Genomic DNA, 12,412 nt, shown 5'->3' on the forward strand with positions numbered 1-12,412 from the left:
AACTGCTGGATTGAGAGACATTTTTCATGTGGGATCCGTGGTGAAACGTCAGAGGCAATATGTGGGATAAGGCTGGATGAAATAGGGCCTTGAAAGAGTCTCAGCAGTAATGACAGTGTTTACAGAAAATTTCTCTTACCAGTGAGGTATAGGATGGAATAAATGGGGGAGAATCGGAAAGGCTCAGGAGACACATGATGAGAGACCACTATGGTTATCCAGGGTGAAGTGGTAAGGTCTGCGCAAAGTGGTCAAAACAAAAAGGAAGAGATGGATATAAAGTCGTTTCAATCACTAAGGTTAACAATGAGATTTGAGGATCTAAGGAAAGGGAGGAGACCTAACTACCTTTCCGTTTAGTCTTACACCACTTTCATGTATTCTCGCATCACTGAATTTCACTATCCATCCGTCCTAGAGTGCCAGCTCTCATTGCATTTGCTGTTCCTACTCTATGAATTAGGCTTCTCTTTCTCCATCACTGCTGCAGGGAGTAGAAAACTTATGGAACATTTTAGCCAAGGAAGTGGTGCTGACTGAAAATGTACAGGGTTTCAAGAAGGATTCAAAACTTAACAGATAAAGTCTTGACTTTAAGGCTGATTTCAATTTTCCTAATAATCTGCCTTGTTAGAAAACATCCCTTGGTACCGGTGATCCAATATTTGTTCAGATGGAAATTGATCTATTTATATGCTAAATTATGAGTTATTTGGGTAAAACACTGGAGAAAAAAGTCATAGTGGTTCTTACCTTCTTTTATCTTATTAAATTTATTGAGGTGATATTAGTTAGTAAAATAATAGAGGTTTCAAGTGTACATTTCTATAATACATCATCTATATATCACATTGTGTGCTCACCACCCAGAGTCAGTTCTACTTTCGTCACCATGTATTTGACCCCCTTTACTCTCTTCTGCCAACTCCCTCTCCCCTTACCCTCTAGTAACCACTAAACTGTTGTCTGTGTCTATGAGTTTTTGTTTCTTTGTTTGTCTCGTTCCTTTGTTGCTTTCAGTTTTGTATCCCACATATGAGTGAACTCATATAGTAGTTCTTGACTTTTTCTGTCTGACTTATTTCGCTTAGCATGATAGTCTCAGGATCCATCCATGTTGTCGCAAATGGCACTATTTCATCTTTTCTTATGGCCAAGTAGTATTCATATATATATCACATCTTCTTTATCCAGTCATCTATTGGAGGACACTTCTGTTTCCATATCTTAGCTACCATGAATAATGCTGCTGTGAACATAGGGGTACTTATATCTTTATGGATAAATGTTTTCAGATTTTTTTAGGTAGATACCCAGAAGAGGGATTGCTGGGTCATATATGGTAATTGTACTCTTAATTTTTTGAAGAACCTCCATACTGGTTTTCATAGTGGCTGTACCAACTTACATTCCTACCAGCAGTGTATGGGGTTTCTTTTTCTCCACAGCCTCTCCAACATTTGTTATTACTTGTCTTTTTGATAATAGCTATTCCAACAGGTGTGAGGTGGTATCTTATTGTGGTTTGATTTGCATTTCCCTAATAGCTAGTGAAGGTGAGCATCTTTTCATGTATGTTGACTGTATGTCTTCTTGGGAGAAGTGTCTGTTCAGGTCCTCTGCCCATTTTTAAATTGGATTGTTTGTTTTTTGTTGTTGTTGAGTTGTACAAGTTCTTTATTTTGGATATTAGCCCCTTATTGTAGGTGTTGTTTGCAAATTAACTTCTCCCATTCAGTTGGTTGTCTCTTTGTTTTGTTGATGGTTTCTTTTCCTATGCAGAGGCTTCTTAGTTTGACATAGTCCCATTCATTTATTTTTGCCTTTATTTCCCGTGCCTTTGAGAACAAATCCTCTTTCTAAAAGCATAGCCGCTCCTGTAATATAAAAGGGTTAAGACATTTTTTTTTGTTTTTATGTTGAAGTTTCAAAGGTTAGAAATCATTGAAATGAAGTACTTGGATTCTGTTCCAATCTTACCTTTTCAACTACTTATGTGTATAACTTTGGGTAAATAATTTTATGAAGATTAGCTTTAATTTCCTTTTCTGTAGAATAAGAACAAATGTGTGCTTATTTACGTAGGAATGTAATGAGGATGAGGATCTAGTATGGTAGGTAAAAACCTACCATGTTTCCCTGAAAATAAGACCTAGCCAGACAATCAGCTCTAATGCATCTTTTGGAGCAAAAAATAATACAAGACCTGGTCTTATTTCATTATAAGACCTGGTGGTATAATATAATATAGTATAGTATACTATACTATAACATAATATAATACCGGGTCTTATATTAATTTTTGCTGAAAAAGACGCACTGGAGTTGATTGTCCAGCTAAGTCTTATTTTCGGGGAAACACGGTATTTAAAAACATGGCCTTTATGAATGCAAATTATAACCAAATTTTATTTTCATAGGAGTCGGTGCTAAGGTTCTGGTGTGGAGGATTTCTTAAAAATGGAATAAAACATAGTGTCTTAAGAGACTAGCACAGGAATCAGGAAGAAACTCTAAAAAGCTTAAATTTCCACCATGGGGTGATGACTTCATCTTTTTTCAGTTCCTTCTCATTGCCTGTGGAGTACATTGTTCTCATTAAAAAGCTAAAAGCTCAAGGGCAAATCCCATCCCCCTTTTCATTCCTAAGCAAAAAATTTCCTAGTACTTTCCTGTGTTTTTTGCCCCAAATATAGAATGTGCCTTAGAGGAGAAGTGGTAAGACCTAGATTCAAGTTTTGACTTTACCATTAGTTCACTGGGATACTAGGAAACTCCAATCAACTTTTGGTCTCATATTTTTCATATCTCAAATGGGGATAAATAGTACCTCTTCTAAAAAGTGTCTACTCTGTCTATCTCATATAGAGTTATATAAGGAGAAATGAGATACGATTCATGAAAGTTTCTGAAAAAATTGGAAGTCTGGGAATGTAAATTGTTTTTACTACTATTTTGTATTATAATTGTCACTAGAATGTGGTTGAGCTGTGGTTCCACAGATGGCTAATCAGTATGAGTGAAATTACCTCAGTTATCTATACTTTCACTTATTTTCCTATAACTTTCTGTTTAATGTCTCCTAGAATTATTGCATTTATTTATTTGATTATTTGGTATGTGGTATAGATATTATTTTAATCAAGTAAGATAAAGCTACTTGTTATTTTTTAGTGGGGTTTATGGCTCAGGGAAATCATTGTTAATAATGTTTTTTATGGCCACATCCTAATACATCTTTTATTAACTGAGAGTTCATTGAACGTACACGGTACCCACACTGCCACGCCAAGCGCTCTTTGGGGATATAAAGGAAGCATAAGGTCTACTTTCGGTCTTAAAGGAAATCAGAGTATGTATAGTATCTCCTGTGGGGATAAGACTCATAAGAAAAAAATTTAGATATTAAGACATAATAGCTTGCTGAGCTATATGGTTTGTTGAGTTAATAGAAATGGCAGTTTAGAGAAGGAAAAACTCAAGGGATTTTTTTAAGGTAGAGCATTACTGTTATATATTGTACCATCATTTGTTTCTTATTAATTTTATTTAAAAACATCTCAGACCTTCAGAAAAGTTGGACTAATACAGTAAACAGCTGTATAACCTTTGTCCTGGAATCTAATTTGCCACAATTTGCTTGATCTTCATACACATACGCACTTTTTTTTTTTTTTTGAACCATTTGAGGTAATTGCAGAGACCAGGACAGTACACTCCTAAATACTTCAGCATGTATCTCCTAAAAACAGGTATTTCCCTGTATAACCACACATAATAATCATACTTTGGAAAATAACATTGATATAGTATTCTTATAGTCTATATTCAGATTTCCCAATATAATTATAACGGATTTTGTTTTTGATCCCCAAAAGGTCATATATATATTTAGTTGTCTCTTTAGTCTCTAGCTAGAACAGTCTTCTTAATGATACTATTATTTTTTCAGAATCTAGGCCAGTGGTTAGCAAACTATGGCTGGGCTGACCAACTCTTTCTATAAATAAAGTTGTATTCGAAAACACCCATATTCAGCCATGTACATGAATCTATGGCTGCTTTTGCACTACAGTGTCAGAATTGAGTAGTTGCAACAGAGACTGTGTGGTTCACAAGCCTAAAATGTTTACTGTCTGAACTTTTAAGAAGTTTGCTTACCCCTAGTATAGGCAATTTGTTACACATGACCCTCAATTTGAGTTTGCTGATTGCTTTCTTAATTAGATTCAGCTTAAGCATTTTTGGCAGCATTACTACGTTTGTGATGTTCTATCTTTCTTACAATACCATATCAGGAATCACATGAGGTTAATTTGATTTATTCTTTATGATGTTAAGTCATAGGGGAGTTTTGTAATAAAGGAAGACTTTAAGAAAGAAATGGCATTTTAAACTAATCTTCAAATATAGTACTATAGTATATGAATAGGTGGACAGAAGATTTTTCTAGCAGACGTTGTCTATAACATCCTTCTGTCCCTAACTTCTATTAACCCCAAATTAGTATTTTCATCCATTTGCATGGTTGGAATGAATGATTGATAGCTTGACAACTTATTGATGCTGTTGGTAGCAAACAGGACATTAGAGGTTTTCTTCATCCAGTCTGTATTTTTATTTGTTTGTTTAATTTTGCAGTGGTAATTGCCTACACTCTGTCCAAGAGTGTTGTAAGCAAGTGGCTTTGGGACTTACACAGTATACTCTAAAGATTTCTGTGTACCCTAGGAGCTTAATAAAATTTTGTCTGTCTGAAAAACCAAAACCCAAAAAGTATTGCATTCCAAAAGCAAACGTGGGGGATGAATATAGATAGATACACTTGCTTTTTTCTTAAAAGTAGTTGAATAGATCATGTAAATGAAGTACCAGTTTATTTAGATACCATTATTTGTACCATTATGGAAACATTAGTTGTGAAAATAAATGAATTGAAAAAAGTGTATGTTATAGTCATATTGGCAGTATTAACAGATGGTCTAAAATTGCTTCTGTATGGTTCCCTTGTATTGTCGATGCTAAGGAACAGCTCCCTGCTGGATGTCAAACCCAACGATGAATATGTTTATAAAATTATAGTCATAATTGACTGTCATTTGTAATGGTGAATTAGATGTGCTGTTGAGGAATGGATAAATGTTAAGTATTCAAGGTCATCTTACTCCACAAGGAAATTCCATCAAAGAAATTACTTTATAAAAATGTCACAGGCAAAAATATAAGAGTTAATGAGTTCTTTAAAGGTGAAAATGAACTCTTATTTAGAATGACTTTGGCTAGAAATCATTTTTTAATTTCTAAAGAAAAGAACCTATTCCAACATTATTCCTTTGTTAATGGGTTTTGGTGGCATTATATTGTATTTAAAAACTTGAGAAACAAATTTTTCAATTCTAGATAAATTATCAAAAGCAAATTTCTGTTCTTGCAAAGCAAAGGACTACTGCTAGCCGCACTTTTTGAAGGATAGTATTGCTGGATATAGAGTTCTTGGTTGACAGTATTTTTTCTTTCAGCATTTCAATGTCATCTTACTACCTTGTGAGCTGCTGATAAGTTAGCTGCTAATCTTACTGAGATCCCCTTGTATGTAATGTGTCATTTTCTCTTGCTGATTTCAAGAGTTTTCCTTCATCTTTGTCTTTTAACAGTTTAACAATGATGTGTCTAGGTGTATATCTCTTTGAGTTTATCCTGTTTGTAGTTTGTTAAGCTTCTCAGGTATTGAAGGTTTTCATCAAATTTGATGTTTTCTGCCATTATTTCTTAAATTTTTTTTCTGGCCCTTTAATCTTCTCTTTCTGGGAGTCCCATTACATACGAGATGTGACAATTAAGTTCGCAAACTTGTTTCAACCATGTTGCTAACCTTTTTTGATATCAGAGGGATTATTCATTATAAATGTGTACCAACTGGACAAACAGTTAACCAGGCTTATTATTTGGCAGTGCTGAATAGGCTGCATGGAAAAGTCAGATGACCTAAAATTTTTGCCAACAATTCATGGCTTTTAGATCACGACAATGCACCAGCTCACACGGCACTGTCTGTGAGGAAGTTTTTAGCCAGTAAACAAATAACTGTATTGGAACACCCTCCCTACTCAACTGATCTGGTCCCCAGTGACTTCTTTCTTTACCCTAAGATAAAGGAAATATTGAAAGGAAGACATTTTGATGACATTCAGGACATCAAGGGTCATATGATGACAGCTTTGATGGCCATTCCAGAAAAAGGGTTCCAAAATTGCTTTGAAGGGTGAACTAGGTGCTGGCATCAGTGCATAGCTTCCCAAGGGGAGTACTTTGAAGGTGACCATAGTGATATGCAGCAATGAGGTACATAGCACTTTTTCTAGGATGAGTTTGCGAACTTAACACATTGTTTGTGGGAAACGAGTAAACTTGTCATATCGCTTCTAGTTGGAACCGGCAAAAATTTTGCAAAGTAAATAAATAGAGACCTCTTTTTAAACTAAAACACTGAAAGTTTCATAGAAAAATATCAAATAGATCGAAAGATATGAATATTTTATGGAAAGTCTAATTTTGGTGAGAAAATGTCAAAAAAGCCACGCGTTACGACGCGATTTGGCGGGAAAATGCCAGCTTACAAAGTGTTAACTGTCAGACCTTGTGTATATGTTAGTGCACTTAACAGTGTTCCACAGGTTTCTGAGGAGTCCCATTTTTCTTCATTCTTTTTGCTTTCTGTTCTTCAGACTGGATAGTCTCTACTTAAAATAGGAATTTCTTAAACTTAAATGTATCATAGTCTAAAACTTAAAATACCAAATTGATGTTCTTTTTAAAAATTGACTCACCACAAGTTACTTAATCTTTCTGTGTCTTTTTTTCTTGTCTATAAAATGGGACTAATAAAACTCTCAACTGCAAAAAAAAATTGTCTTACCAAATACTGAATGTGGAGTTAGATATTTTTTTAGATAAAATTTGATTATATTTCTCATTTATGCTCATTTTTTATGTAGGTATGCGAAGTATAGTGTATCAGGACTCAGAATAATATTGCAGGCCAATTCCTTGTTTAAAAAGTGCAAAAAAAAAAAGACCACAAACCTATTTTTTTTTTAATCTAAAAATGGTAGTGGTTCAAGAGGGATGGTGTGTGGTTCATGAGGGAAGGTGACATATCAATGAAGTTAACGTGAAGAGGATGTGGGCCGGAGCGACTGGGGAAATTTTATTCTAAGGGAAGGGTATATGCAGAAGGCCAGAAGAAGCAAGAGAAAACATGACATATTTAGAATGAGACAAGTTGCTCAATATGGTAATAGGACCTAAATAGACTTAAAAAAAATAGCAAAATATCATTTGGGGTATTGAAAGTGTATCCAGGAAATGGATGCTTCCTTGTTTATTGTAGAAGTACTGTACATACGTAAAACCTTAATTTTTTTTTTTTGAGGGAGGAAGAAGTTAATTAAATTTCAACTAAGAAAGCAACTAACCAACAAATTAGTCTCTATTTATTTAAAAATGATTTCTTTGTTTACCATCTTGAGTCATTAAAACCTTTTTGTTTTAATTGTAGTTGTTTCTTTTCATTGCAGGTGGAGGACTGTGACACCAATTGGACATCCTCTACCTGGAACCCGATTTATTGCTTTTAAAGTTCCTTTAAAGGGTGTATGTATATTATTTTCTTATTTAATAAGGGGGATTGAGACTAATGTAATCCATGCTTATTTAATGTTATGCTTTCCTTTGTGAAAATATTTGCATGCAAGTTTCCAGCAAATGTTTGACATGGAGGTAACAAACCTTTCACACATACAGTTATTAATTACTGGTGTAAGGGAGTAGTTTTGAATTAATTTTTAAATAATAGCTTTATTGATATATAATTCACATACTGTAAAATTCACCTATTTAAGTATACAATTCAGTAGTGTTTAATATGTTTATGGAGTTGTGCAGCTGTCACCACAATTTTAGAACATTTCATCACCTCCTCAAAAAAAACCCCTATGCTTACTAGCAGTCATTCCCCTTTCTCCTTTCCTCCCACCCCCTTCCCCCTAGGCAACCACCAGTCTCCTTTGTGTGTTCATAAATTTAACTGTTCTGGACATTTCATCTAAACGGAATAATACAGTATCAGTCTTTTGTGACTGGTTTCTGTATCATGTTTTTAAGGTTCATCCGTGTCATAGCATGTATCACACTTCATTTCTTTTTGTTGCCAAATTCAATTACTTTTTAATGGTTAAACTTATTTTACTGAAAACAGACTTAACAAGATTAAATACTCTTGAAAGAAAAGATCTTTAATCCTGATGTTACTAATATTTTGAGTTTTATATTATATCTATTTAAAAGTTATAATCGAAAAAAAAGAGGGATAATTCTTTAGTTCCTACCTCCATAAACAGTCAACATTCTTTTATCAATTTGTCAAATTCTTTGTATAGCATTTCCTAAAAAAATCAAAAGATGCTTGAAACCATGCCATGTTTTAGATGGCCTCAGAATTATGGCAGCTGTATTTTCTCTTGCTTTCTCTTGACCTTGGGAAAGTGTGAGTACACAAGTCTTAATCTTTTATATTTGCCTAATTTAACTCGGATGTTTCTTTTTCAGTGGTGTTTAAGTTACTTTTTTAATATATTGAGATAGAATTCACAAACCATAAAATTCACCCTTTTAAGGTATACAATTCAGTGGTTTTTAATACATTGATTGAGTTGTGTGATCATCACCAGTAATTCCAGATTATCATTTTCATCACCTTAAAAGGAAACTGTACCCATTAGCAGTCATTCATCATTTTCTCCCCCCTCCCCCCCAGCAACCAACCACTAATCTACTTTCTGTCTCTATACATTTGCCTCTTCTGGACATTTCATATGAATGGAATCATAAGTATGTGGCCTTTTTGTGACTAGTTACTCTCTCTAAGCATGATTTCAATGTGCATCATGTTGTACCATGTACTAGAAGTTCTTTTATTTTTATTGCCAAATTGAATTAATTTTTAAAACGTATATTTGGCTTTGTAGTACATTGTGTTAACTGCAGTTTTTTGTTATTAATCATAATACAAAAAGCAAACCTGTTGCACTATCCTTACTTGCATACCACTGAAGAGCAGTAACAGCAGTTTAGGAACATGCTGATAAATTTATAGACTGACCAAAATTATAGATTTACCTCCAGATAATCCATATATAACATTTGACAACAATTTTAAAATTCTGTGTTCTTCTTTGTTTAATATAAACATGGAAACTTAGAACCTTTGTATCTGGGAGAAAAATGAGTATTTAATCAAGCAATGCAGCCTGGTATTATGAGCTGTTTAAAGATGGTAATTTCTGGATTAAAATATTGACTGGCATTTAGCCTGTGACATTGGACAAGTAATTTATCAGAGCCTCAGTTCCAAGATCCCTTTTATTAGGTTGGTGCAAAAGTAATTGCGGTTTTTGCTTTTTTAACCTTTTAAACTACAGTTACTTTTGCACCAACCTAATAATTCTAATGTTGTAATTATATTGTAAGAATCTTGGATTCATTCTGATTACTATTTGATTGAAAAATCCTGTGAGATTTTTTTAATGATAACTCTACTACAAAATTATTTTTCATTCACGGTTAATATTTTATTTAACATTCGATTTGATGCAAAAAAAAATTCCAGTAGACCAAAGCGGGACAATCCTTTTTGAAATGTGCCAAGTCCTTGGTGACAAGGAGTTACATTCCTCCACTTTGTGGCCTATATATCATGTGTGTCCTCTTGTTGACTAGAGTTCCTTTCCAGTTGACTAGTGTTCAGTCAGTATATCTCATTTAATGAAGCAGACTCCCATTCTCCACTTCAATGTAAGAATACGCTTAACTACATTTATTTTAAAGGTAGAATGCACTGGGGCCTGTTTTAAACGTTTTTGCATTATTCCATTTAATTCTCATAACAATCCTATCATGTAAGTACTGTTTTACAGATGATGACCTTGAAGCTTAAAAAAGTGACTTGTCCAAATCACATAATAGTGACAGAACTGGGACTCAAGCCCAGGGTGGTCCGATCGTTTCTAAGCCTCTGATCTTAATCACAAAGACCTTGTCCCAATAGTATGCATTCTGTAACTTCCCTTGTGTGAATGTTTGTGTGCTTTAAATGTAACTCACTATAGACACACCTGTATTTTAGATTCTAATTGTATAAATGGCCTTAATTTGGGTTCCCTCAGAAGCAGACCCAGAGAAAAGGATTTGATTTCAAGTGGTGATCCCAGCAAGCACCATCATGAGAGTTTGACGATGTGAAACAGGAAAGTGAAGGAAGCCAGTAAAGGATGTGTTACCAGGTTATCACTCTGGGCAAGCTCAATCCCTTTTAGGGAATTCAGTTCAGAATACACCTCAGAGTTATCCAACTAAGGGGTAATTTTCCTCAGACTGTCATCTATCTTTGAGATCTTTTCTTGTGGCCATTAAAACTTCTCTGTGCTACGCTGTGCATACAGACCAGAGAAAGCCCTCAGGTGGATAGTCAGAGGTGCTTTTAATAGGATGCTGCAACATGCCTTGTGACATGCTGAAGTGTAATGGACATGGCACTGACAAACAGCTACAGGAACAGCATGCAAGACTTTGAACTGTTTCTGAGGGTTTGTGTGGGTTTTTTTCTCTTCTAGTTAGCATAGCTAATGACCTCGGTTATATCCCTTGATGCGATTATTTTGTGATTAGACTATTAAGCTTCCTGTAAGTGGTATTTGCCTTCACCTAAGGTCATATTAATAGGCATCAGAACTGTACTACCTCATGTTCTGCAGGTCTTTGTAAGCTCTGGACAGTTGGAGGGAATAGGACAGATGATTGATCAGCTTTGAGAAGATATAGAAGCTTTTTTTTTTTCTCTTCCTTTGGAGCAAAGAAGTTCAAAATGTAAATCAGCTAGTCTGGATAACTCTGAGGAAAGTGTATTCCCAAATAACTTGTTTCATAGGGTAGAGGCAGGAAGAAAGATATTAGAAAGAAAGATAGATGTAGGAAGGGCTTAGAAAATACTCTCAAGTCATGTATTTTCAGCTCTTGGTACTTCAAGAGTGAAACATCTGCTTCATACATTCATTTGCAGCTACGTTTATTTGCAACTAGTTTAATTTCTGATCTTATATTTGGTCTTTGAATTAAAGATCACTCAGTGTTTAGAAGCAGAGTGAAGCTAACACATAGAGAAAAAGAGTAAGCCTCATTTCATTTTAGATGTCTGTTCTAAATGTCTCAAACTATTAGAAAGTGGATATGATATTCTTTGGCTAATTCAGCCTTACGACTTCAGGTTAGGATATTTGAAAGAGGAAATTATCTACCTGGATGCATAGTTAATTTTAGAACTAAAGTGAATCTCAGGGTAAACAGTGCAGTAGTTTCCAAATGCTGGTCTTAAGACTACCATTTCTGGTGGCCTCTGAATCACCAGGTGAGCTTAAAAACAGTGCCCAGACTCCACCTCACAGAAAACTGTTTCAGTAGCTCAGGGTGCAGTCTAGAAATTTTTTTGTTTTTTCTAAGTTTCTTCAGGTGATTACAGTGGGCATCTAGGTTTGGGAATCACTGATGGAGTCAATCTACCTTATTTTAAAGATGTATAAACCAGGGCCCAGAGAACTTTAGTGACTTCTCTAAGATTATACAACAAGGTAATAGTGGAACTGTGACTGTACCCACTTTTTATGATTCTCCAGAGTTCTACCCACAATATCACAGCTGTCTATCCTATTGGAAAGAGGGAAGGAGTGCTGTCACAAGATAACAAATGTATTTACACTTCTTTTTTACATGAAGGAAATATATCCTCATACAGAAAATTACAGATGTCAACCAGAATAAATACGATTTTTGCTAATTGGGAAGAATTTTATTAGAACCAAACCCATTAATATTAATTGAATGAAGTACTTTCTGAATTTCTGAAGATGAACATAGCCTGCAGAAGTTCTTCAGGAAATTCCTCCCATAGATTCTAAACTAAACTTCAGTGTAGAGAGTTTTAATTAGTTCTTTTTTGTTGTAGTTGCAGAACCAGTGCCTATAGGCCTTGTGAGTCTTTGGAGATCAGAAATACTCTAAAATTGTGCTATGCAATATGGTAGCCAGCCAGCCACACGTGGCCATTGAGCACTTGAAATGTGGCAAATCCACATTAAGATGTACTGTAAGTGTAAATTACAAGGTAGATACCGAACCTTAGTAAAAAAGAAAACAAAGTAAAATTTCAATTTTTTATTAATTTCATGTTGAAATAATACTTCAGATATGTTGAGTTAAATAACATGTTAAAATTAGTTTCATCTGTATCTTTATTTTTTGAGTGTGGCTACTAGAAAATTTTAAATTTTAAAACATATGTGGCTTATGTTTCCGTTGGGCA

At 34.6% G+C, this 12,412-nt stretch overlaps 1 protein-coding gene across 1 annotated transcript in view; it reads left to right on the top strand.

Annotated features, from left to right (window-relative positions):
- The window catches only part of LOC109443880 (uncharacterized), a 37,817-nt gene that overhangs the window by 9,175 nt on the left and 16,230 nt on the right, over positions 1 to 12,412 (top strand). Inside the window, exon 2 of the mRNA XM_019724763.3 lies at positions 7,578 to 7,653. Coding sequence (XP_019580322.2) covers positions 7,578 to 7,653 — 76 coding nt within the window. The remainder of the gene's footprint in view (positions 1 to 7,577; positions 7,654 to 12,412) is intronic.

Source organism: Rhinolophus sinicus, chromosome 15 (genome assembly GCF_057876585.1).
Source record: "Rhinolophus sinicus isolate RSI-liver-muscle chromosome 15, RSI-T2T, whole genome shotgun sequence".
NCBI classification, from domain to species: Eukaryota; Metazoa; Chordata; class Mammalia; order Chiroptera; family Rhinolophidae; genus Rhinolophus; species Rhinolophus sinicus.